The sequence below is a fragment of the Salmo trutta genome, chromosome 8 (assembly GCF_901001165.1).
Source record: "Salmo trutta chromosome 8, fSalTru1.1, whole genome shotgun sequence".
In the NCBI taxonomy this organism is placed as follows: Eukaryota; Metazoa; Chordata; class Actinopteri; order Salmoniformes; family Salmonidae; genus Salmo; species Salmo trutta.
The window spans coordinates 22558638-22580526 of NC_042964.1; the positions used below are offsets into that span (position 1 = coordinate 22558638).

A 21889-nucleotide genomic window follows, 5' to 3' on the forward strand; every position below is an offset into this window, starting at 1 on the left:
CAAACACAGGGTTTCCAGGTGTTTGATGCCATTCTGGACATAATTATGAGCTGTTCTGGACATTATTGAGGGGGTGGTTGAAATGTCCATTGTGGCACAACTGGCTTGCCACCTGACAACTAAGCAAATGTTTGAGGAGAAGCCTACGCTGATCTTGTAAACTCAGGTCTCTATTCTTGTTCCATCCTAGTGTCTTCCAATAATGAGGAAGGAACCAGTGTTTGGCAATGTAGCCAACCATAAGAAGAAGTTGATCAAAATGTAAACACGCTATCAACGGCTATTCTATTTTCTGTCTTTGAACATTTCTCTAGAATCTGTCTCTGTTTTTCTGTGTGACGGCGTAGAGGGGTTTGTCAGAACGACTGTAGTCGTAGAGAAAGTCACTTGTCTGTGGGAACAGAATGGAGCACACCTTGTTCTGTTTGCTACTATGTAAGTACTGAGTTAGTGTTTGTATATGAACACTAATTACCTGATTTACTAAGAATTTAAGGTAAAATGAATAAGAAATTAACGTAAATGGTGTTTTATCCCTTATAGAGAACATTGCAAACGCTTAGTAAACAGAACTAAAAAGAAATTGCAGCAAATATGGTGTAGGAATATATGAAGCGAGAGTGAGTGACCACCCTACATGGATGTTGCATCTCTGTGAGAATCTGAGCTTGTATAGCCGATGCCATGCAGACCTGGTTAGCGTGGTGGTGTGCATTTAACCAGGTCATCACTCAGGAACTAAAGAGTGGTACTAACCCAGTGGTTGCAAAATGTGCTGTCAATGACACTGAAAATAAAATGCAATATTTGTTGGATTTGTTGAAGTATTATTGTAAATGGTTGAGGGTTCCTTCACTACAGTTATAGAAAACTGGGCTAAAAGGTTAATGAGTGGTGTTTTGGATCTCTGTACTCTCTCTGGGAAGTCAGTGCCATTTATGGGAAGTCAGGTGCCAACATGGGAAGTCAGTGGACATTTAAAGCTGCAGTATGTAATCGAAAATACCACAAAACAGTCAGCCTGTTCTTGTTGTGGTATACGGCTGAGGGAAGGGGCTAAGGAAATTCCTTCATCTACATTATTTACAATAATTGTAATAAAATAACCATATTATAGGTTATGATGGGACAAGACCGTTGTACTAAGCTAATGAGGGAATTCAAAATGATACTCTTCAAGAATAAATGGCTATGTTTCATTTAAAAGTGCAAAAATCGATGTAGAAATCGCAGATTGCACCTTTAAAATAAAGTACAGGGTGGATTTGGTAATCAGTAACATGAATATGGCGGGTTGTTATTTATTTCAAGCTAACATTGGAATAATGTGACTTTCTTTGTTGTAGTGCTGAGTACACACATCTACTCTGGACACTCTGAAGATGATGATGGTAGATATTGTATTTGTACACTTGATCAAGCCTTCATCTCTTAATGCTTCATCATATTTCTTTGTATGTGATTTTTTAAATGTGCTTTTGAGTGTTTCAAAAATAATATGTGTAAAGTAATTGTATCATGTTGGTTTTATTTTGTGCAGGACAGGCAAAGGCTGTTCTGACCATACACCCCAAATCCTCGAAGATATTCAAGGGAGAATCTGTCACTCTCAGATGCAACATACAGAGGGGAAAAGTCACTGACTGGGAATACACATGGCACAGGGATGTTGGTGACTCAATCAGTAGGGAGAATGAATATGAGATCAGTGAGGTTAAGATGTCAGACAGTGGTGGCTACAGGTGTCTGGGTAAACATATTGATAATGGGACATATTCTAAGTGGAGTGATGCAGTCAGACTGACAGTGACAGGTAGGTCATCTTATCTCTCATTCACAACAGCGCCTCTATGCCCATAACCACTTGACATTGGGCCCCATTTTAATGAGGCTATTTCATCATTTTAAAAAGGTCTGCCTACAGTGGTTGCTCCACTACAAGTTTTGTGATTATGCTGCGGTACATCAAGGTAATTTGTGGTTTAGTACGGTACCCTGCGTCACCACTTCATTGCTCCAGACCAGCGCAAGGGGGAGTTAGGGCACTGATTATGCTTTTGGGTCCTACTGTGTCTCTAACTGACAATGAATGGGTGACATAAACCTAAATAGAAACTGATAATTGTGCACGACTTCAGTGTTACTTACCAAAACTGTTACACTAAGGTTTTTATTATTTTATTTTGTTAAGATTATTTTGCTCTTACTGTAGTAGTGTAGGCCACTCCCGACCGGTCACGTTGTATATCTCCTGAGTGGCACAATGGTTTAAGCCACTGCATAGCAGTGCAAGCTGTGTTGCTACAGATGCTGCTTCAATACCTTGACTGGGAGAACCATGAAATGACAAAGTTTTTGGTTTCTCTCCCTCTAAAAACATAAATAAATAATTCTAAATAACCAACTGGCTTTATTGACAAATTAGTAACAATTTCTCACCCCATGTTCAAGAATGGCTTTTTTCTCGCTCGTTTTGCATTATTTGAAAACTAAATTATCTCCAAAATATTATTATTTTTTAAACAAAGTGATTACAATTAATTTAGAATTATATAAAAGCCCCTTGGATATTCACACAGATATATTATTAACCCTGTTATTAGAAGGACAATATATATTGGTCATATTGGTCATGGTTCCCGAGTGGCGCACAATGCGATTGCCTTGCAGTTCTCCAGCTGTATCCATTGAAAGCGAACGAGGTTCAAGGCACGAGGGCAGGGGGCACGGGATGGGCCGCAGAGCCGCACCAGAAGACGGACCTAGCAAATGGGGAAGGGAGGAGGAGGAAGGGAGAGGGGGATAGACCCCCACCCACCACACTAGGTAGCAGAGAGCAACACTTTAAGGGGCATTGCACTAATAATGGCACTGACTAGGGAAATGTTCCCGCTGTTCTTAGTGCCAGTCTGCACGTTCAAAGTAAAACAATGTAAATAATAATGGCATCTTCATGCTTTCGTTAATAAAATAATGAAAAAAATACTCTTTCAAAATGTCAATGTTTATTTAGTTATGGATCCATAACGAATTACTACGGGAATAAATATTACTGAATTACAGAAATATCCTCCAATCCTCTATATGTAATTACTGGAGGAGAGTCACGTCATATTTTTCCATATACTGTAGGTGTACCGTAGGCGACATGAGTCTCACTAGTGTTGAGTAATGTGCTGTTAAAAGTGGTGTAGGTCTTATTTATTTAAAGAGCATATTGAAGTTAGAAGCAATAGCCTACTACTATTTTAGCACTGTTTCACACTGCTCTGAGACAAGCATGGGCACTGGTCTTGATAAATTAATGAGATTTTTATTTTGACTGAATCTCCTTTTTGGTATTGGTTAGACTACAATTACGGTGTAGAAATGTTATGCTCTTAGTGTAACCTTTATTTAACTAGGCAAGTCAGTTAAGAAATAATTCTTATTTACAAGGACAGCCTACTCCTTCCTCCCCTTCGGGGAATTGAACTGCAGTCTCCCGCGTGCCCGCACGACACAGGGATTCTTTAGCTAAATAGCCCAGTACTGTAGCCTACTCCCGACCGTCACGTTGTACAGCACCATATTTTCCGTTCCATACTAATGGAAACCCAGAGGGTTTTTCGTTTTTATTGGAATAGAAACACCATAATATTAATCAAATGAATCTCCGTGGTCGGAGTCGGCCAATTACGCACGGCTTTAACACGGTCATCCTCCATCACCACCCCCGAGGTGGAAATGCGATAACCCAGGAAGGAAACGGCTCGTTTGAAAAACTCACATTTCTCAGCCTTAACGTACAGGTCATTCTCCAGCAGTCGCCCAAGCACCTTGCGCACCAGGGAGACATGCGCGGCGCGGGTGGCGGAATAGATCAGGATGTCATCAATATACACCACCACCCCCTGCCCGTGCAGGTCCCTGAGAATCTCGTCAACAAAGGATTGAAAGACGTCTGGAGCATTCTTTAACCCATACGGCATGACGAGGTACTCATAGTGGCCCGATGTGGTACTGAATGCGGTTTTCCACTCGTCTCCTCCCCGGATACGCACCAGATTGTATGCGCTCCTGAGGTCCAATTTCGTGAAAAAACGTGCGCCGTGAAATGATTCCACCGCCATAGCGATGAGAGGTAGCGGGTAACTAAACCCTACTGTGATAGAATTTAGACCTCGATAATCAATGCACGGACGCAGCCTCGAGGAGACGAGTGACATGGAGGGCCGAATGTACCCCTGTCTCAGAGATTCCGTGACATATGTCTCCATAGCCAACGTTTTCTCCTGTGACAATGGGTACACGTGACTCCTGGGAAGTGTAGCGTTTACCTGGAGGTTTATCACGCAATCCCCTCGTCGATGAGGTGGTAATCAGGTCGCCCTCATTTTACAGAAGGCGATAGCCAAATCGGCATATTCTGAGGGAATGCGCACAGTGGAAACCTGGTCTGGACTCTCCACCGTCGTCGCACCGATGGAAACTCCCTTACACCTGCCTGAGCACTCCTCTGACCACCCTCTGAGAGCCCCCTGTCTCCACGAAATATTAGGATTGTGATTGGCCAGCCAGGGAATCCCCAGCACCACAGGAAACGCAGGCGAATCAATGAGGAAGAGACTAATCCGTTCCCCATGATCCCCCTGCTTTACCATGTCCAGTGGCACCGTGGCTTTCCTGACCAGTCCTGACCCTAATGGTCGGCTATCTAAGGAGTGCACGGGGAAAGGTTGGTCCAACGACACCACGGGAATCCCTAGCCTTAACGCGAGCCCACGATCCATAAAGTTTCCAGCTGCGCCTGAATCGACTAGCGCCTTATGCTGGAAAGAGGGAGAAAACAAGGGGAAAGTTACTAAAACGAACATATGACCAACAGGGAGCTCTGGGTGAGGTTGGTGCTTACTCACCTGAGGTGAACGAGGAGTGCTCCGCCTGCCATCCCGATTCCCAGAGGAGCTCCCCCAGCACCGGTCGGTAGTGTGTCCTCTCCGACCACACTGGGTACAGGAGGAACCTCCTCCTCCGGTTCCCCTGGACACGGCCCCCCCTAGCTCCATAGGGACGGGAGCTGGAGGACCTGGAGGTGGAACCAACAGGGCCCGGTCCGGACGCCCGCGAGCAGCCAGCAGGTTGTCGAGACGAATGGACATGTCTATTAGTTCATCCAGTGAGAGGGTAGTGTCCCGACAAGCTAGCTCCCGGCGGACGTCCTCCCGGAGGCTACACCGATAGTGGTCCATCAGGGCCCTGTCGTTCCACCCCCCTCCAGCAGCCAGGGTCCGGAACTCCAGAGCAAAGTCCTGTGCGCTCCTCGTCTCCTGCCGCAGGTGGAACAGCCGTTCACCCGCCGCCCGGCCCTCTGCTAGGTGTTCGAACACGGGCCGGAAACGGCGGGTGAACTCGGGGTAGTGATCCCTTGCCGAGTCTGGGCCATACCACACTGCGTTGGCCCACTCCAGGACACGTCCCGTTAAGCAGGAGACGAGGACGCTTACGCTCTCCTCTCCCGAGGGAGTCGGATGAACGGTAACCAGGTACAACTCCAACTGTAGCAGGAGCCCCTGGCACCCAGCCGCCGCTCCATCGTACTCCCTGGGGAGAGCCAGGCGCAAGGCTCCGGGTCCGGACGCCGGTGGAGGGGTAGCTGTTGGGGGGGAGTTGGTGCGGGGGATGTGGTAGGGAGGCCACTCCTCTCCCATCGGTCCATCCTCTCCATCATCTGATCCATCGCTGAGCCGATTTGGTGGAGAATGGTGGTATGATGGAGGACCCGTTCTTCCATCGATGGGAGAGGAGGGGAGGCTGCTCCTGCTGACTCCATAGCTGGTGCGGGATTCTGTCAGTAACTGCTAGGAGTGGTGGTAGGAGTCAGGCGCAGAGAGCAGAGGTAAGGAAATTTGTGTTTATTCCAATAACCACAAAACGGTCGACGCCAACACAACCGGCGTGAAAAATGCAAAGTGCCCAGAACAACAGGTACACAGCATGCATATAAAATAATACTTGTCGATCGCCAGCACATCCAAATACAAAACACACTCTGACGCAAAATAATCCCGCACAAACCTGGGCGGGCTAAACAGGCTTAAATAACCATAAATCAAGAGAACCAAATGGGGAACAGGTGCAAACAATAAGACATACCAAACGAAAAGGAAAAAGGGATCAGCGGCGGCTAGTAGGCCGGTGACGACGACCGCCGAGCGCCGCCCGAGCAGGCAGGGGAGCCACCTTCGGTGGAATTCGTGACACAAACTCTAAAATAAATGTGAAATTATTTGTGACAATGTGGTTACAATAAAGAATGTAAACAAGATGCTGTGTTTTTATTTACAGTAGTGATGGACTGCTGGTGGCATTTTGAAAACAGGTTTTCAAACACTTGTAGCCCGATTAGCAGGACAATAGACTCCTTATAGCCCGGCTACTGTAGATGTGAACATCCCCCTACCTGCAATGTATTCGATGCTTAAGTACTCTGAAGTGTTACATTTCTAACTCAAAACAGCAGCACAGTATTTCTTCATCAACTTCTTTATGCTTTCGTTAATAAAATAACTAGAAAAAGATATTCAAAAAGCAGATGGTTATTTAAACTACATTTTAGTTGCACTTCCACCCAGCTCCATGGGTGGAAACCTTGCTGAGATGATCAATGTATTTGTTGCATTGTAGTATCGTCAATTTCTCTTGCCAGAACAACAGCAAAGGACCTTGCGAAGATGCTGGAGGAAACAGGTACAAAAGTATCTATATCCACAGTAAAACAAGTCCTATATTGACCTAACCTGAAAGGCTGCTCAGCAAGGAAGAAGCCACTGCTCCAAAACCGCCATAAAAAAGCCAGACTACGGTTTGCAACTGCACATGGGGAAAAATATCTTACTTTTTGTAGAAATGCCCTCTGGTCTGATGAAACAAAAATAGAACTGTTTGGCCATAATTACCATCGTTATGTTAGGAGGTAAAAGGGGGAGGCTTGCAAGCCGAAGAACACCATCCCAACCGGGAAGCAGCATCATGTTGTGGGTGTGCTTTGCTGCAGGAGGGGCTGGTGCACTTCACAAAATAGATGGCATCATGAGGGGGGAAAATTATGTGGATATATTGAAGCAACATCTCAAGACATCAGTCAGGAAGTTGAAGCTTGGTCGCAAATGGATCTTCCAAATGGACAATGATCCCAAGCATACTTCCAAAGTTGTGGCAAAATGGCTTAAGGGCAATAAAGTCAAGGTATTGGAGTGGCCATCACAATGCCCTGACCTCAATCCCATAGAAAATTTGTGGGCAGAACTTAAAAAGCGTGTGCGTGCAAGGAGGCCTACAAACCTGACTCAGTTACACCAGCTCTGTCAGAAGGAATGGGCCAAAATTCACCCAACTTATTGTGGGAAGCTTGTGGAAGGCTTCCCGAAACGTTTGACCAAGTTAAACACTTTAAAGGCAATGCTACCAAATACTAAATGAGTGTATGTAAACTTATGACCCACTGGGAATGTGATGAAAGAAAAAATCTGAAATAAATCATTCATTCTACTATTATTCTGACATTTTACATTCTTAAAATAAAGTGGGGATCCTAACTGATTTAAGACAGGGAATTTTTACTAGGATTAAATGTCAGGAATTGTGAAAAACTGAGTTTAAATCTATTTGGCTACGGTGTGTGTACATTTCCGAATTCAACTGTACCTTTAACAACACCTCTCTGTATTTTAATGCTTTGTGCTTCAAATCCTATTGCTTCTAACTTCAATATGCTCTTTAATTTGAGAACATTACTCAACACTAGTGAGACTCTTGTCGCCTACGGTAGGCCTACAGTATATCGAAAAATATGGCGTGACTCTCCGCCAATAATTACAAATAGAGGAGTGGAGGATTCTAAATTAAAACCAGAAGCTGCCTCATGGGTCTCCCGGGGGCGGCTGGCACGGGTATCGAACCTGCATCTATAGGTTCGATACGTAGCGTTGCTACAGACACAGGTTTGAAAGACTGTTAACTGATATGTACATTAACAGCATTTGTCTTCATTTAGCTTAATAATAATGAAAAATAGTATGTACAGTACAAGTCAAAAGTTTGGACACACCTACTCATTCCAGGGTTGTTCTTTATTTTTACTGTTTTCTACATTGTAGAATAATTGTTAAAAGTGAATTTGTGGAATTTCTTTCCATTTAAATGTGTTTGAGCCAGTTGTGTTGTGACAAGGTAGGGTTGGTATATGGAAGATAGCCCTATTTGGTAAAAGAGCAATTCCATATTATGGCAAGAACAGCTCAAATAAGGGAAGAGAAACGACAGTTCATCATTACTTTAAGACATGAAGGTCAGTCAATACAGAACATTTCAAGTGCCGTCAGAAAAATCATCAAGCGCTATGATGAAACTGGCTCTCATGAGTACCGCCACAGGAAAGGAAGGCTCAGAGTTTCCTCTGCTGCAGAGGATAAGTTCTTTAGAGTTACCTGCCTTTGAAATTGCAACCCAAATCAATGCTTCACAGAGTTCAACAAACAGACATATCTCAACATCAACTGTTTAGTGGAAACTGTGTGAATCAGGCCTTCATGGTCGAATAGCTGCAAAGAGACCACTACTAAAGGACACCAATAAGAAGAAGAGATTTGCTTGGGCCAAGAAAGACGAGCAATGGACATTAGAACGGTGGAAATCTGTCCTTTGGTCTAATGAGTCCAAATTTGAGATTTTTGGTTCCAAACTCTGTGTCTTTGTGAGACACAGAGTAGGTGAACGGATGATCTCTGCATGTGTGGTTCCCACCGTGAATCATGGAGGAGGAGGTGTGATGGTGAGGGGGTGCTTTGCTGGTGACACTATCTGTGATTCATTTAGAATTCAAGGCACACTTAACCAGCATGGTCACCACAGCATTCCGCAGTAACACACCATCCCATCTGGTTTGGGCTTAGTGGGACCATAATTTATTTTTCAACAGAACAATGACCCGACACACCTCCGGGTGGTGTACGGGCTATTTGACCAAGAAGGAGAGTGAAGGAGTGCTGCATCAGAAGACCTGCCCTCCACAATCACCCGACCTCAACCCAATTGAGATGGTTTGGGATGAGTTAGACCGCAGAGTGAAAGAAAAGCAGCCAACAAGTGCTCAGCATATGCGGGAACTCCTTCAAGACTGTTGGAAAAGCATTCCAGGTGAAGCTGGTTGAGAGAATGCCAAGAATGTGCATAGCTGTCATCAAGGCAAAGGGTGGCTATTTTGAAGAATCCAAAATCTAAAATATATTTTGATTTGTTAAACTGTTTTAGTTCCCACATGATTCCATATGTGTTATTTCATAGTTTTCAAGTCTTCACTATTATTCTATAATGTCACGAATAAAGAAAAGCCCTTGAATGGGTAGGTGTGTCCAAACTTTTGACTTGTACTATATATAAATGATATCGTTTTTGTATTTAAAAGACTGAACATTCGATTTGTGTCATTTCCTTCATAACAGATAGACCCCAAGCTGTCCTGAGTGTCTCTCCTCAGTGGCTGAACCCTGGAGACTCAGTGAGTCTGAGCTGTGGGGTTAAAGAGTCATCTACAGGCTGGAGGTTCTTCTGGTACCGAACTGTTCCCTACACAGCTGGGTTACTCTCCCTATTGGACAGGTCCTACTCTGTAGAGCCTCTATCTGGCAGTGGGACTAGTGAAGACTCCTACACTCTGATCCCTGCTGGTCCTAGTCACACGGGAGGATATGTGTGTAGAGCTGGGAGAGGAGACCCACTCTATGACACATTCTACAGTGAACCTCGGTTTTTATGGTCAGGAGGTAACTAACTGCATTGAAACTGCATTTAATCATATTTAAGTCACCCTCATGTGTATATATAACTATAATTTGACCCTGTCACTCTTTGCTTCAGATCCGCAACCTTCAGTGTCTCTAAAAATAAGACCTAACAGAACTCAACACTTTACATCAAAGTCTCTCTCACTAAGCTGTGAGGAGAAGAGGAACTCTACTGGATGGAGACTGAAGAGATACAGAGAGAAAGCAGTGGAGTCAGGGTGTGTCTCTAACTGGGGATCAATAGCAGGGTCCACATGTACCATCAGGTCCACACGTAAAAAGGACAGTGGAGTGTACTGGTGTGAGTCTGGATCAGGAGAGTACAGTAATGCTGTCAACATCACAGTGGATGGTACGTCTGTTGTACAACATTCACTAACCTTTTTTACATTACAATGTATGATAATGATGTTCAATTCTGTAACTGAATGGTTGCATTTCATAGAATACAAGCTCATCAGATGTTAATATATTGTAAGTGATTACTCCAGATTTACAGTTTTATTGACACACTATGTTACACAGTTGGCCGTCTGATCCTGGAGAGCCCTGCCAATCCCATGACTGAGGGAGACTCTGTGACTCTACGCTGTACAAACAGATATCAGGAAACAAACCCAATACCGAAGGTTGATTTCTACAAAGATGGAGTATTCATCAGGAATGAGACCACAGGAGAGATGACCATCCCTGTAGTATCCAAGTCAGATGAAGGCTTCTATAAGTGTAAATCTAATGAAGGAGAATCACCAGAGAGCTGGGTGACAGTGAGAGGTGCGAAAATAATTATGATCACATTACATTTTCATAACATCTGTGGTCATCAGAGATTTGTAGTGTTTAAAAGCATACTGTAGGTTTGGAGTTGCAAGCTCAGGCTGGTCATCTGATCTCAAGTCAGTTGCCAAATATATAATGTATCTACAGAATTGTTTCACTTTGTCCACTCCTTTTTAAAAAAATTTTTTTAACTACCTCAGAACCTGATAGTGATTTGCTGTTCTCTCTCCAGGCGTAACTCCTGGACCCTCTACATCAGTCCTAGTAGGAGTGGTTGTGGGCCTGGTTGTTGCTGGTGTTCTACTGGCCATTCTCCTGGTACTGCTGTGTCGATATAAAAACGCCAAAGGTGAGACTTTTAGAATTTCTCATTAAACTTTTTTGTTCATGTTTAGGAGAAAAATGTATAATTGCAAAAGTTCAAAACATTGATGACCTGATATAATAGTATGCATTTCTCATTACAGGTTCCTGTTGCAACAGGACTTTCTCGTGAGTACACCTGTCTTTCAACTACGTTCCTTTTCATACAGTAAATTATAATCTGTGTGTTTCATGAGTATCTCTGTCCCTGTAGGCCCCCCCAGCCCCAGAGCACCAACCTGGACCCCCAACAGGACCAAGGATCTACCCAGGGCCAGGCTCCTGATGCTGGGTATACACATCTGCAGCATGGTCAGTCTCTTAGTCCAGACCACTGTCACCCTCCCCTCTCTGTAATTTCACACACTGACTTTTCACCATCCACTTTGTATACAACATGTTACTGTACTTTATGTCCCTAGACAAGCTGAGGGAAAACCAACACATTCATCTTTCTGTCTGTTCTTTGATCTAACATCTACAATACAATCACTCTCTTAGACAATAATGACAGTGGTACTGTACACTGTATGTTAAGTTTAGCATAAATACAGTATAGAGTTGTTGTTGCAGTAAGTAGAGATATTAGTGTATTACCTGTATGTTTCAGATGGTGCTGCTACTGCTGGATCAAGTGATGTGATGTACGCCCAGATTCAACTCAAAATGTTGGACAAGAAAAACAAAAGTAATTCTCAGCTGTCACATAAATTAATACAAAACGCAGCAGTGTTTTTTACTCATAAAAAAAGTCCTCCTCCTCCTCCTCAGAAATTCCAGCTGATCCAAAAGAAAATCCAGTCTATTCTGAGTTCAAGACAAGCAAGACCACAGGTAAGACCCATTCTACAGGTTGGCAGTCAGTTAAATCTAAATTTGCGATTTTGGAGTTTCGATGAAGGTGCAGAATATGCAATAATATCATTATTTCATTTGTTGACTGTAAATGTCCATTTTCATCAGCAACTGGACTTGTTGATGTGACCTATGCTGAGGTTGAGCTTAAACAGAAGGCCTGATGTATATCTGATGTGTTATCCTTACCCCAAATAGAAACAGCAACCCCACCTGAGGCAGATTCAGTCTATTCTCAAGTGAAGCCAGGTACAGCCCCAGGTAAGACTAATAGCCATGTGCTATTGATACTTAATATGATACTAATATAGGACTAATTCTTCAATGTGAAAGTATACTGTATCTATTGTTAGGTTCTGAACAAACTGTAGTAAAAACTCAGACGGACAACTTCTAACGCCCTGTCCATAGAGAGGGGTTTTTTGTTCTTTATTTTGGTTAGGCCAGGGTGTTACATTGGGTGGGCGTTCTATGTTCCTTTTTCTATGTTTTTGTATTTCTTTGTTTTGGGCCAAGTAGGGTTCCTAATCAGAGGCAGCTGTCTATCGTTGTCTCTGATTAGGAATCATACTTAGGCAGCCTGTTTTCCTTTGGGGTTTTGTGGGTAGTTGTTTTCTGTCTTGTGTGTGTTCACCTGGCAGAACTGTTGGCTTTCGTTTTCCCTGTTTGTTTTTGAAGTGTCTCATTAAAAATCATTATGACCACTTACCACGCTGCTTCTTGGTCCCCTCTTCCAGACGATCGTTACACAACTAGAAAAAGCTCAAACCAAGTTTATTCCCCCACTGGGTCATACATCTGCAAAGACAAGGCATGAATACACAAACACATATATTTATAACCTTGTAATAGGCGGGGTCAACTCCTTACAAATCTAGACAACCAATACATCTCCGTTGCTAGGCAGGAATTTAATTGGTACCTCTCACTGGTGTAGTCATAGACCTGCCTGATACTAAAACATGTGTGGGCATGGAAGTGTATGTGTGAGATAGGACTGTAGTAGGAGAATCACTGTGGTGAGCCTCTCTGGCCTCCCTCCCAGAGGTCTCTTCTCACTTCATCTGTTGATTCGACCTCAAGACGCATTCCTCGCTCCTCCCTAGTTCTGCAGCTGGCCTGCCTTATCAGAGACTAACTATTGCCCTTCATCTCCTTCCTTAGAAACATGGAACAGAATATGCACTTTCTACACTCAGTAACTTTCCACACACCTAGTTCCCATCTACCCTTCATTGACCCCAACATATACATTCCTTATACCTGTGAAGTAATCAATTGGTTCTAGTATGATGAATACATGAATAAGTATATTTCAAGCTAGATTTCAACACTATTTAAAGGACGTCTATTTGTTTGATTCTTCAGAGTTTATTTGACTGTGTGTACTAAACTACTTTGTGTGGTGATATGTTGCAGGTCCTTGAGGGATGGAGGGATGGCGGGACACAGTAACACCTTGTACATTAAGGATTTTTTTCTTATTTTATTTATCAACAGATATATTGTATTTAAGCATGGTTTGATTGTGTTTCACTGTAACAGCTTCTAAAAATTATATGTAATAATGATGATGGATCTTATCTGCAGCTACAGTAATTGTATCTGGTTTGTATTGTGTATTGAATTGTATTGTTTTGTTGTAAATGTATTACAATGGATTATCTTTGATTTATTATGTCTGTTATTCAGATGATAGAATAACATATTTGTATATGAATTTCCAAAATATTATAAGTATTATTCATGTTTTCTTCTAATGGCTTGTACTTTTACATTATCTTTGCATTGTGCTTTTTTATATAAAAAAAAAATTTATCCACCAGATGGCATGAGTGCTTTCTTACAGTAAAAGGATGTTAGCATCATAAATGTTTCCATAAAACCTAATTCGGTCAAAGCTCCTTTCAGCCTAGTATAGATCTTAGGCTCCCAAATGTTTGAGTTAAAGGGGCAATCTGCTATTTCTGCATCTGTTTTTGGACTTAATTATATCTACCCATTGAATCTTGAGAAATATAACATAAATGCCTCTTGAACAAAGTTCAAATGCCGAACCCCATTTTTCAGAATAACGTCTTGGGGAAGAGTGTGCCTGAAAATAACAGTTCTTCTCAGTTTTATGATGTCATACTCTGCAGGAGTTCTAAGGAGCTGGTTGGTACTGGTACTGTGTATCACTTCCTTTTTAATATTGAAATGTGGACATGCACGTCTATGATGGCAACGGGATCTTCCAAGTAAGCAAAGGTAAGACACATTAGCCAGGGTGTGGTATTTAAATGGAAACAATATGGAATATTTTCATTTCTGTGTTGAATTCCAAATAGTGACGTAGGTATGCATGACTACCAGTCATGCATACTACCATATTGCCTCCTCATCCTACAGACAGGTCATGACGATTAATGACATTAGTGTTGTATGACTCTGACTGATATTTTCGGTGTCCCTGCATGGTCTGGAAGGTCACGGTTCCAGTTAGGGGGTTTCCGTGTCTATATGTTTATGTCTATGTTGTCAGACAGACACCCAGCAGCCCGGTCATTGTCACTGCTCCTGAGAAACAGAAACAGGTCGCCACGGAGACCACAAGTCACAGGAAGTGACATCACCACAAGATGTTACCTAAAACGAAGAAGAGGGGCCTTTGTCAGTGTCCTGGGACCCACTACCTTCTGAAAAAGTTGGCAGGTGTTTCATGTCCCTCTGCCACACTGACCTATAAGCATGCAGAAGAAGTCATGCAAACACTTCTGCAGGCATATGAAGCCTAGATGAAAATGTTCTGCAACATTGACTGGTCTGCTCATAAAGTAACAAAGCTACCAGAATCTGTGAAACACCATGACCATTAACCACACAACCGGCAGCAGCTAGGAAACACATGCTCCAAAATCACCACCATCAGACTGATCAATACAGTGACAGACCCCAAAACTCATCGTCTAACTCTCTAGCTGAGTGAAGGGGTATTTTCAGAGATCAACTATAGAATGTGACTTCCTTTTCAACTAACATACAGGAATTATTTTATAGAACAGCAGCCCTCATCAAAAGGAAGTCTCTGCTCTTTCTCCTCTCCACTCTTTCTTCTCTGTGTGTTTTGGTTAGTCAACTGCTAGCTACCAGTGACAGTGATCGATAAGGACATACAGCCAGAGGAAACAGTCATACAATGCCTTAACAAGATGTCTAGTGGTCCCTTCTCCTGCTTCTCCAAACAGGAAATATTCCTTCTCCAACCTCCACTATGGTAAGTTTTATAATGATTTGTATTGATTTGAACATTTTAAACACAATACAACCACAATAAAACCATCGTCGAGGATGACACAAACAAGTTTAAAAACGTTTCCCCATCGTGGTCCTCTTGAAAATACATGAAAACAAAAATCTACACAAGATAACATGAAAACAAAATACCTCTCAAATACATCTCATCAATAGGGAGGAAACCGTAAAAGGAATAAAATAGATTTCCAAGTAACGTTCATTGAAACAATTATACTTTCTTGTGCAGTTAAAGCATTTGGCCCATAAACCATGTCTTAAGATTTATCTTAAAACTCCCTAGCGTATTGATAGATTTTATATGGTTGGTACACCATTCCATTCCTCTGCACCAGCGATAAGGAAAGAGCTTTTTCCAGCCATGCTCTTATAGAGCAGCGGTCTCATATTGGCAACACTGGCTCTGGTGTGATGGCTATGAGAGTCTCTAATGAAATTAAAATAACCAGACAGGTAACTGGGGGAAAGGTCATGTATCACTTTAAAAACCATCAACAGTGTAATCTGCACCACCATCAGATCAGCTGGAAGCCAGTTCAGTTCCCTGAAATGATTATGACCAACGTGCGTCTCTATGGCTGAGCTTGAGTATAATTCTCATTAGTTTGTTATGGGCCATTTGAAGTTTGTCCTTCAGATTTTTTGTTATGCCACTGAACCATGAGATACAAACATAGTCATAGTGGCACTGTATCAGAGATGTTGCCAGGGTCTTCATAGTCTCTATATCCAGGAACTTGGCTACCCTTGCCAGGAACTTTGTCCTGGTGTGAACATTCCCAATGGCCTTCAGAGCCACAAGTTCGCATGTCATGTGTTGGTCCAGTTCACATCCCAATGTATGTAACAGAGCATTTTTCCTTCATCGCTACACCATTACACTTGACTGAGAAGTTGGAAGAGTTTTTCACTTTGTGTTTGGAACCAAACAGGATACATTCTGTCTTGCCTAAATGGATAAACACTTACTGACTTTAGTCAGTTGGCTGCTTAGGGTCTTTCCAACGGTCTCCTTATTCTAATGTGAAACCAAGAGGGTAGAATCATCCCCAAACAGGATCTATTGCATGTGCTTGCTTGCATGAGAAAGAAAGGAAAATCGTTCGCTTTCTTTAACTTCATTGTTGGTCTTTGCATGGTGTGTGTTGACTGTAGAATGCCTAGTCATCAGTGATTGGTTGGATATCTCAAAATGTTTGCTTTATTACTGTGTGATAACACCTACATAATACCTATATTCAGCAACATAACATGATGTATTGATTCTGCAGTTCTGAATTAGTGCCAATGGTGTTGTTAGGTCAGCAACTGTTGCGGTGCTTCTAGAATGCAACAGATCTTACGACGCTGTGCCTAATGGATGTCATTCATTAAATTTAAGGTGATATGGGACTGTATTGAATGATTGTTTCTATTACATAATATGATACATAGCCAGACAAGGATAACTGCTGGTATGCCTTAAATTCGTCAATGAACAGTAACTTTATTTTTTTCTTAATTCATGATGAGGGTTTTTTCTGTAAGGGTTTATTATACATTTCTTCATACTGACATGTATTTATAATGTCGCCTTGCAGTATATGATACATTTATGGTGAATAATTACACAGTAAACAGAGTGTGATTTGTACTTCTGAGCTGAGGAGGGGTTATCAGATCCACCCCCACTTCTCTTTTCCTGTCATCTCATCCTGTTCTGCTGAATGTGGGGAAGGAGTGGACTTTAACTAAGTAAAATAGGACCCACACACTCAAATATGTAAAGATATTAATGGAAAATATGTGAAGTGCCACATACAGTATAAATGAAACTGGGAATGCACTATATAAATCCTATTCATTTTTATCTATTATTGATTCGGTAGGACTTTGCATTGCAGTGTATTATTGTGTAATTATTCATGTAGGCACACTGTAACAAGTCTTGAACACCTGGTCATGGCGTTCTGCCAAGGTATGGAGTCCCCCCAATGAGTAATTACAATACTTGCTACTCCGTACTTACATTAATAATTACACAGTAATAAGATCATTGTAATATAGTGTGCAACCATTGATTGATGTCAGAATGTGTGGGTTTCAGGTGTGGGTTTCCTTTGATCATCAACAAGAGAGTGGGGGACTCTGTGGAGCTGCTGGCAGGCTTAAAGAGGGGGCATTTCAAATTCTTGGAGTGGAAGTATAGGGCTATCACACCCTGATCTGTTTCACCTGTCTTTGTGCTCGTCTCCACCCCCCACCAGGTGTCTCCCATCTCCCCTCATTATCCCCAGTGTATTTATACTTGTGTTCTCTGTTTGTCTGATGGCAGTTTGTTTCTTCGTCAAGCCTACCAGCATTTTCCCCCTTGCTTTTGTCTATGTCTAGTTCCTTTTTTCTAGTTTTCCTGGTTTTGTCCATTCTGCCTGCCCTGACCCTGAGCCTGTCTGCCGTCCTGTACCTTGTCCCACCACATTAGATTATTGACCTTTGCCTGCCCTGACCCTGAGACTTCCTGCTGTTCTGTACCTTTTGGACTCTGATCTGGATTACTGACCTCTGCCTGCCCTTGACCTGTCATTTTGCCTGCCCCCTGTTCTAGTAATAAACTTTTGTTACTTCGACACTGTCTGCATCTGGGTCTTCCCTAATACGTGATAGTACGAACTGGCCATGACCGATCCAGCAGACTCAGACCAGCTCCACAATGCTGTCTCCCTGCAAGGAGCCACCATTGGACGACACGAGGAGTTACTGCAATGTCTTATGGAGGGACTCCATACCCTGGCAGAACGCCATGACCAGGCGTTCAAGACTTTGCTGGAGCAATTCCGCGGATTCCTCACTGGGCAGCGGGTCACACTCTTAATTTCCCAGCCTACCCCAGTGTCCCGAGAATCCCACTTACCTCCTCCGGAGTGCTACACTGGAGATTCCGGGAACCTGCCAAGTTAATAGCAGGAACAAACCTACTTGGGATTTACCCCCTGGGACTTACCCTACAGGTTTACCTTTCGGGACGTATCATATACCACAAAGCTACGACCGGTCATAATACAATGGGACTACTGAATAAGCTCAGCTTCTAGGTCCGTATCCTATAAGTGGTTCAGCCTACGACTCTCATCTCCCCAAGATGTTAGAATTAGTGATAACAGGTGTAGGAACTGTGCCAACCTTATTTCTGGTGCCGGCCCCTGTTTCACTGATTCGGAATCTCTAGTTCGACTGCAAATCTTGGTGAACCCTGCTCACAGCACCAACTGTTAGGTTCTAATTTCGAGTAAAAACTCGACGAAGACCTTGAAAGCTTAACCAAGTTTATTCTTCCCAGAGGATCAATACAGCTGCATTAGACAAAAACATTTTCACACAAGCACTGATATTTTACCCTTCCTCCTAGGCTGAGTCTCCTCCCACCCATCTGAACAAACATTGTTTTTTTACTGCTAGGCAGGAAACTAAGTAATAAAGCCATAAACTTTTCTTTATCCCTTAATGTGACCTGACCTGACCTGACCTTGACCCCCTTCATCACTAATCCATGGCTCTCTCCCCTTATCAATGCCTGCAGAATGACTGCTGGGGTAGGGAAGATTGATTAGAGACTGCCTAAATCATATGAACTGGAACAACCAGATCAGTAATATGTGAAAGAACTCCAACTACTAACAGATTGGAATAGTTTAGAAACATTTATGTTATTTATGTTTGTGTAGAATAAGATTAATCAACCAATCGAAGTACATGCAAATAGACAGGTATTGAAACAAAGCACTTTGAAAATCAACCAGCAAGTGATCATGCTGGAATAATGATAATGATGATGATTGGTGTGGTTTTGAGTTGTTTTGAGCAAACATTCATTTGTAATTTTACTCAACAAGCTTGTTCAAATACAACTGACTTCAAGCAGAGTTTGTTGATTAAAGACATTAACACATTGGCTCAAATTCTTGTCCTTTTTAAATCCACTCAACTTGCATAATAACGCTAATTAAGCAATTGCTATCCTCAGTTTCCTGGCAATTTCTCGCATGGAATAGCCTGAAATTCTCGGAACACGAATAGACTGATGAGTTTCAGAAGAAAGTTTGTTTGTTTCTGGCCATTTCAAGCCTGTAATCGAACCCACAAATGCTGATGCTACAGATACTCAACTAGTCTAAAGAAGGCCAGTTTTATTGCTTCTTTAATCAGAACAACAGGTTTCAGCTGTGCTAACATAATTGCAAATGTGTTTTCTAATGATCAATTAGCCTTTTAAAATGATCAACTTGGATTAGCTAACACAACGTGCCAATGGAACACAGGAGTGATGGTTGCTGATAATGGGCCTTGGTACGCCTATTTAGATATTCCATAAAAAAAATCTGCCGTTTCCAGCAACAATAGTCATTTACAGCATTAACAATGTCTACACTGTATTTCTGATCAATTTTATGTTATTTTTTGGACACAAAATGTGCTTTCCTTCAGAAACAAGGACATTTCTAAGTGACCCCAAACTTTTGAACAGTGGTGTATATATATTTCATACATTTTAGAATATTTTACCTTTATTTAACTAGGCAAGTCAGTTAAGAACAAATTCTTATTTTCAATGATGGCCTAGGAAGAGTGGGTTAACTGCCTTGTTCAGGGGTAGAATGACATATTTTTACCTTGTCAGCTTGTGGATTTGATCTTGCGACCTTTCAATTACTAGTCCAACACTCTAACCACTAGGCTATCTGCCACCCCAATATGGCTGTAACTTAACAAAATGTGGAAAATGTCAAGGGGTCTGAACACTTTCCGAATATTCTGTATGTCCTTTTCAAAGAGAAGAATGACAATGTCCTTTCAGCATACATATTCTGTAGTTCATTTACTAATTTCTCTTTTACATTCAATCTATCACTGTGATCACTACATTCCTGGGTTATTACCTTGAACAGTTGACAGACCTACCTTGTTTGTGGTGTAACTCAATAACATCTACATGCAGTTGACCGCCAAATAGCTTCAACATAAACCAAATTATAAATATGCCATGAAGTCCAAGAAGGCTCGTAATTTAACAATTGTATTCGTAAGTTTGTTATTAACACATGAAAGTTCACAGGTTAAAGAAGGTATCACTGCCAAAAAATGCATTTAAAAAAAAAAAAAACATTGAAATGGCTGTCCTGTGAAGTCGTGACTGCAACATACGCCTAGTTTCCTGAAACGGGTCACATATGTGCACAATAAATGTGGCAACAGATGATGACGTTGTTTGGTTGCACTGTGTTTACCGACTACAGAGAAATGGAGTCGTTGGTATTTCCAGCTTTTAACCTCTCTGGGGTATGTGGGATGCTAGCGTCCCACCCGCGGAACACACACTATTCAACAGCCAGTGAAATAGCAGGGCGGAAAATTCAAAACAACAAAAATCTCATAATTCAAATTTCTCAAACAAACAACTATTATATCCCATTTTATAGATACACTTCTCGTTAATCCAATCACATTGTCCGATTTCAAAAAGGCTTTACGGCAAAAGCATAACATTAGATTATGTTAGGACAGCGCCGAGACAAGAAAAACCACACAGTCATTTTCCAAGCAAGGAGAGGCGTCACAAAAACCAGAAATACAGCCAGAATGAATCACTAACCTTTGATGATCTTCATCAGATGGCACTCATAGGACTTCATGTTACACAATACATGTATGTTTTGCTCGATAAAGTTCATATTTATATCCAAAAACCCCATTTTACATTGGCGTGTAATGTTCAGAAATGTTTTGCCTCCCAAAAATTCCGGTGAATGAGTACATCAATTTACAGAAATACTCATCATAAACGTTGATAAAATATTCAACAGTTATTCAAAGAATTATAGATACACTTCTCCTTAATGCAACCGCTGTGTCAGATTTCAAAAAAGCTTTACGGCGAAAGAACATTTTGCAATAATCTGAGTACAGCGCTCAGATATCAAAACAAGCCATACAGATACCCGCCATTTTGGAGTCAACAGAAATGACAAAAATGACATTATAAATATTCACTTACCTTTGATGATCTTCATCGGAATGCACTCCCAGGAATCCCATTTCCAGAATAAATGTTTGTTTTGTTCGATAAAGTTCATCTTTATGTCCAAATACCTCAATTTTGTTTGCGTGTTTAGTCCACTACTCCAAATGTAAGGCACGCGCTTACTAAGTCCAGACGAAAAGTGAAAAAAGTTATACTACAGTTTGTAGAAATATGTCAAACGATGTATAAAATCAATCATTAGGATGTTTTTATCATAAATCTTCCATAATATTCCAACCGGACGATTCCTTTGTCTTCAAAAAAGAAAAGGAACACAGCTAACTCCCACGTGAGTGCACGCCACTGAGCTCATGTCATTTTCTCACTCATCTACTTCCAGGAGCTCTTATTCTCTCCCTATTCACAGTAGAAGCATGAAACAACGTTCTAAAGACTGTTCACATCTAGTGGAAGCTTTAGGAAGTGCAAAATGAACCCTAAGTCACTGTATACTGTATAGGCAATCACTTGAAAAACTACAAACCTCAGATTTCCACACTTCCTGGTTGGATTTTTCTCAGGTGTTTGCCTGCTATATGAGTTCTGTTATACTCACAGACATCATTCAAACAGTTTTAGAAACTTCAGAGTGTTTTCTATCCGAATCTACTAATAATATGCATATCCTACCTTCTGAGCCTGAGTAGCAGGCAGTTTACTACGGGCACGCCTTTCATCCGGACGTCAAAATACTGCCCCCTAACCTTAATCAGGTTGT

General features: G+C 41.9%; 1 protein-coding gene across 3 annotated transcripts; it reads left to right on the plus strand.

Annotated features, from left to right (window-relative positions):
• The first annotated feature begins 250 nt into the window (after nucleotides 1-250).
• On the plus strand, nucleotides 251-13647 carry LOC115198472 (Fc receptor-like protein 4). Of its 3 annotated transcripts, none has more exons than XM_029760437.1 (13): nucleotides 251-435; nucleotides 1347-1391; nucleotides 1541-1813; nucleotides 9483-9803; nucleotides 9898-10176; nucleotides 10350-10598; nucleotides 10837-10953; nucleotides 11072-11096; nucleotides 11182-11279; nucleotides 11578-11655; nucleotides 11739-11801; nucleotides 12021-12083; nucleotides 13242-13647. In XM_029760437.1, exons 1-13 carry the CDS (start codon nucleotides 405-407, stop codon nucleotides 13247-13249), a joined length of 1650 nt encoding a protein of 549 aa, XP_029616297.1. In that variant the 5' UTR covers nucleotides 251-404; the 3' UTR covers nucleotides 13250-13647. The 3 variants fall into 3 exon arrangements, 2 of the variants coding, with proteins under 2 accessions (XP_029616297.1, XP_029616298.1); XM_029760438.1 differs by having other exon boundaries at nucleotides 1541-1684; XR_003879233.1 differs by lacking the exon at nucleotides 13242-13647 and having other exon boundaries at nucleotides 11720-11801.
• The last annotated feature ends 8242 nt before the right edge of the window (nucleotides 13648-21889 follow it).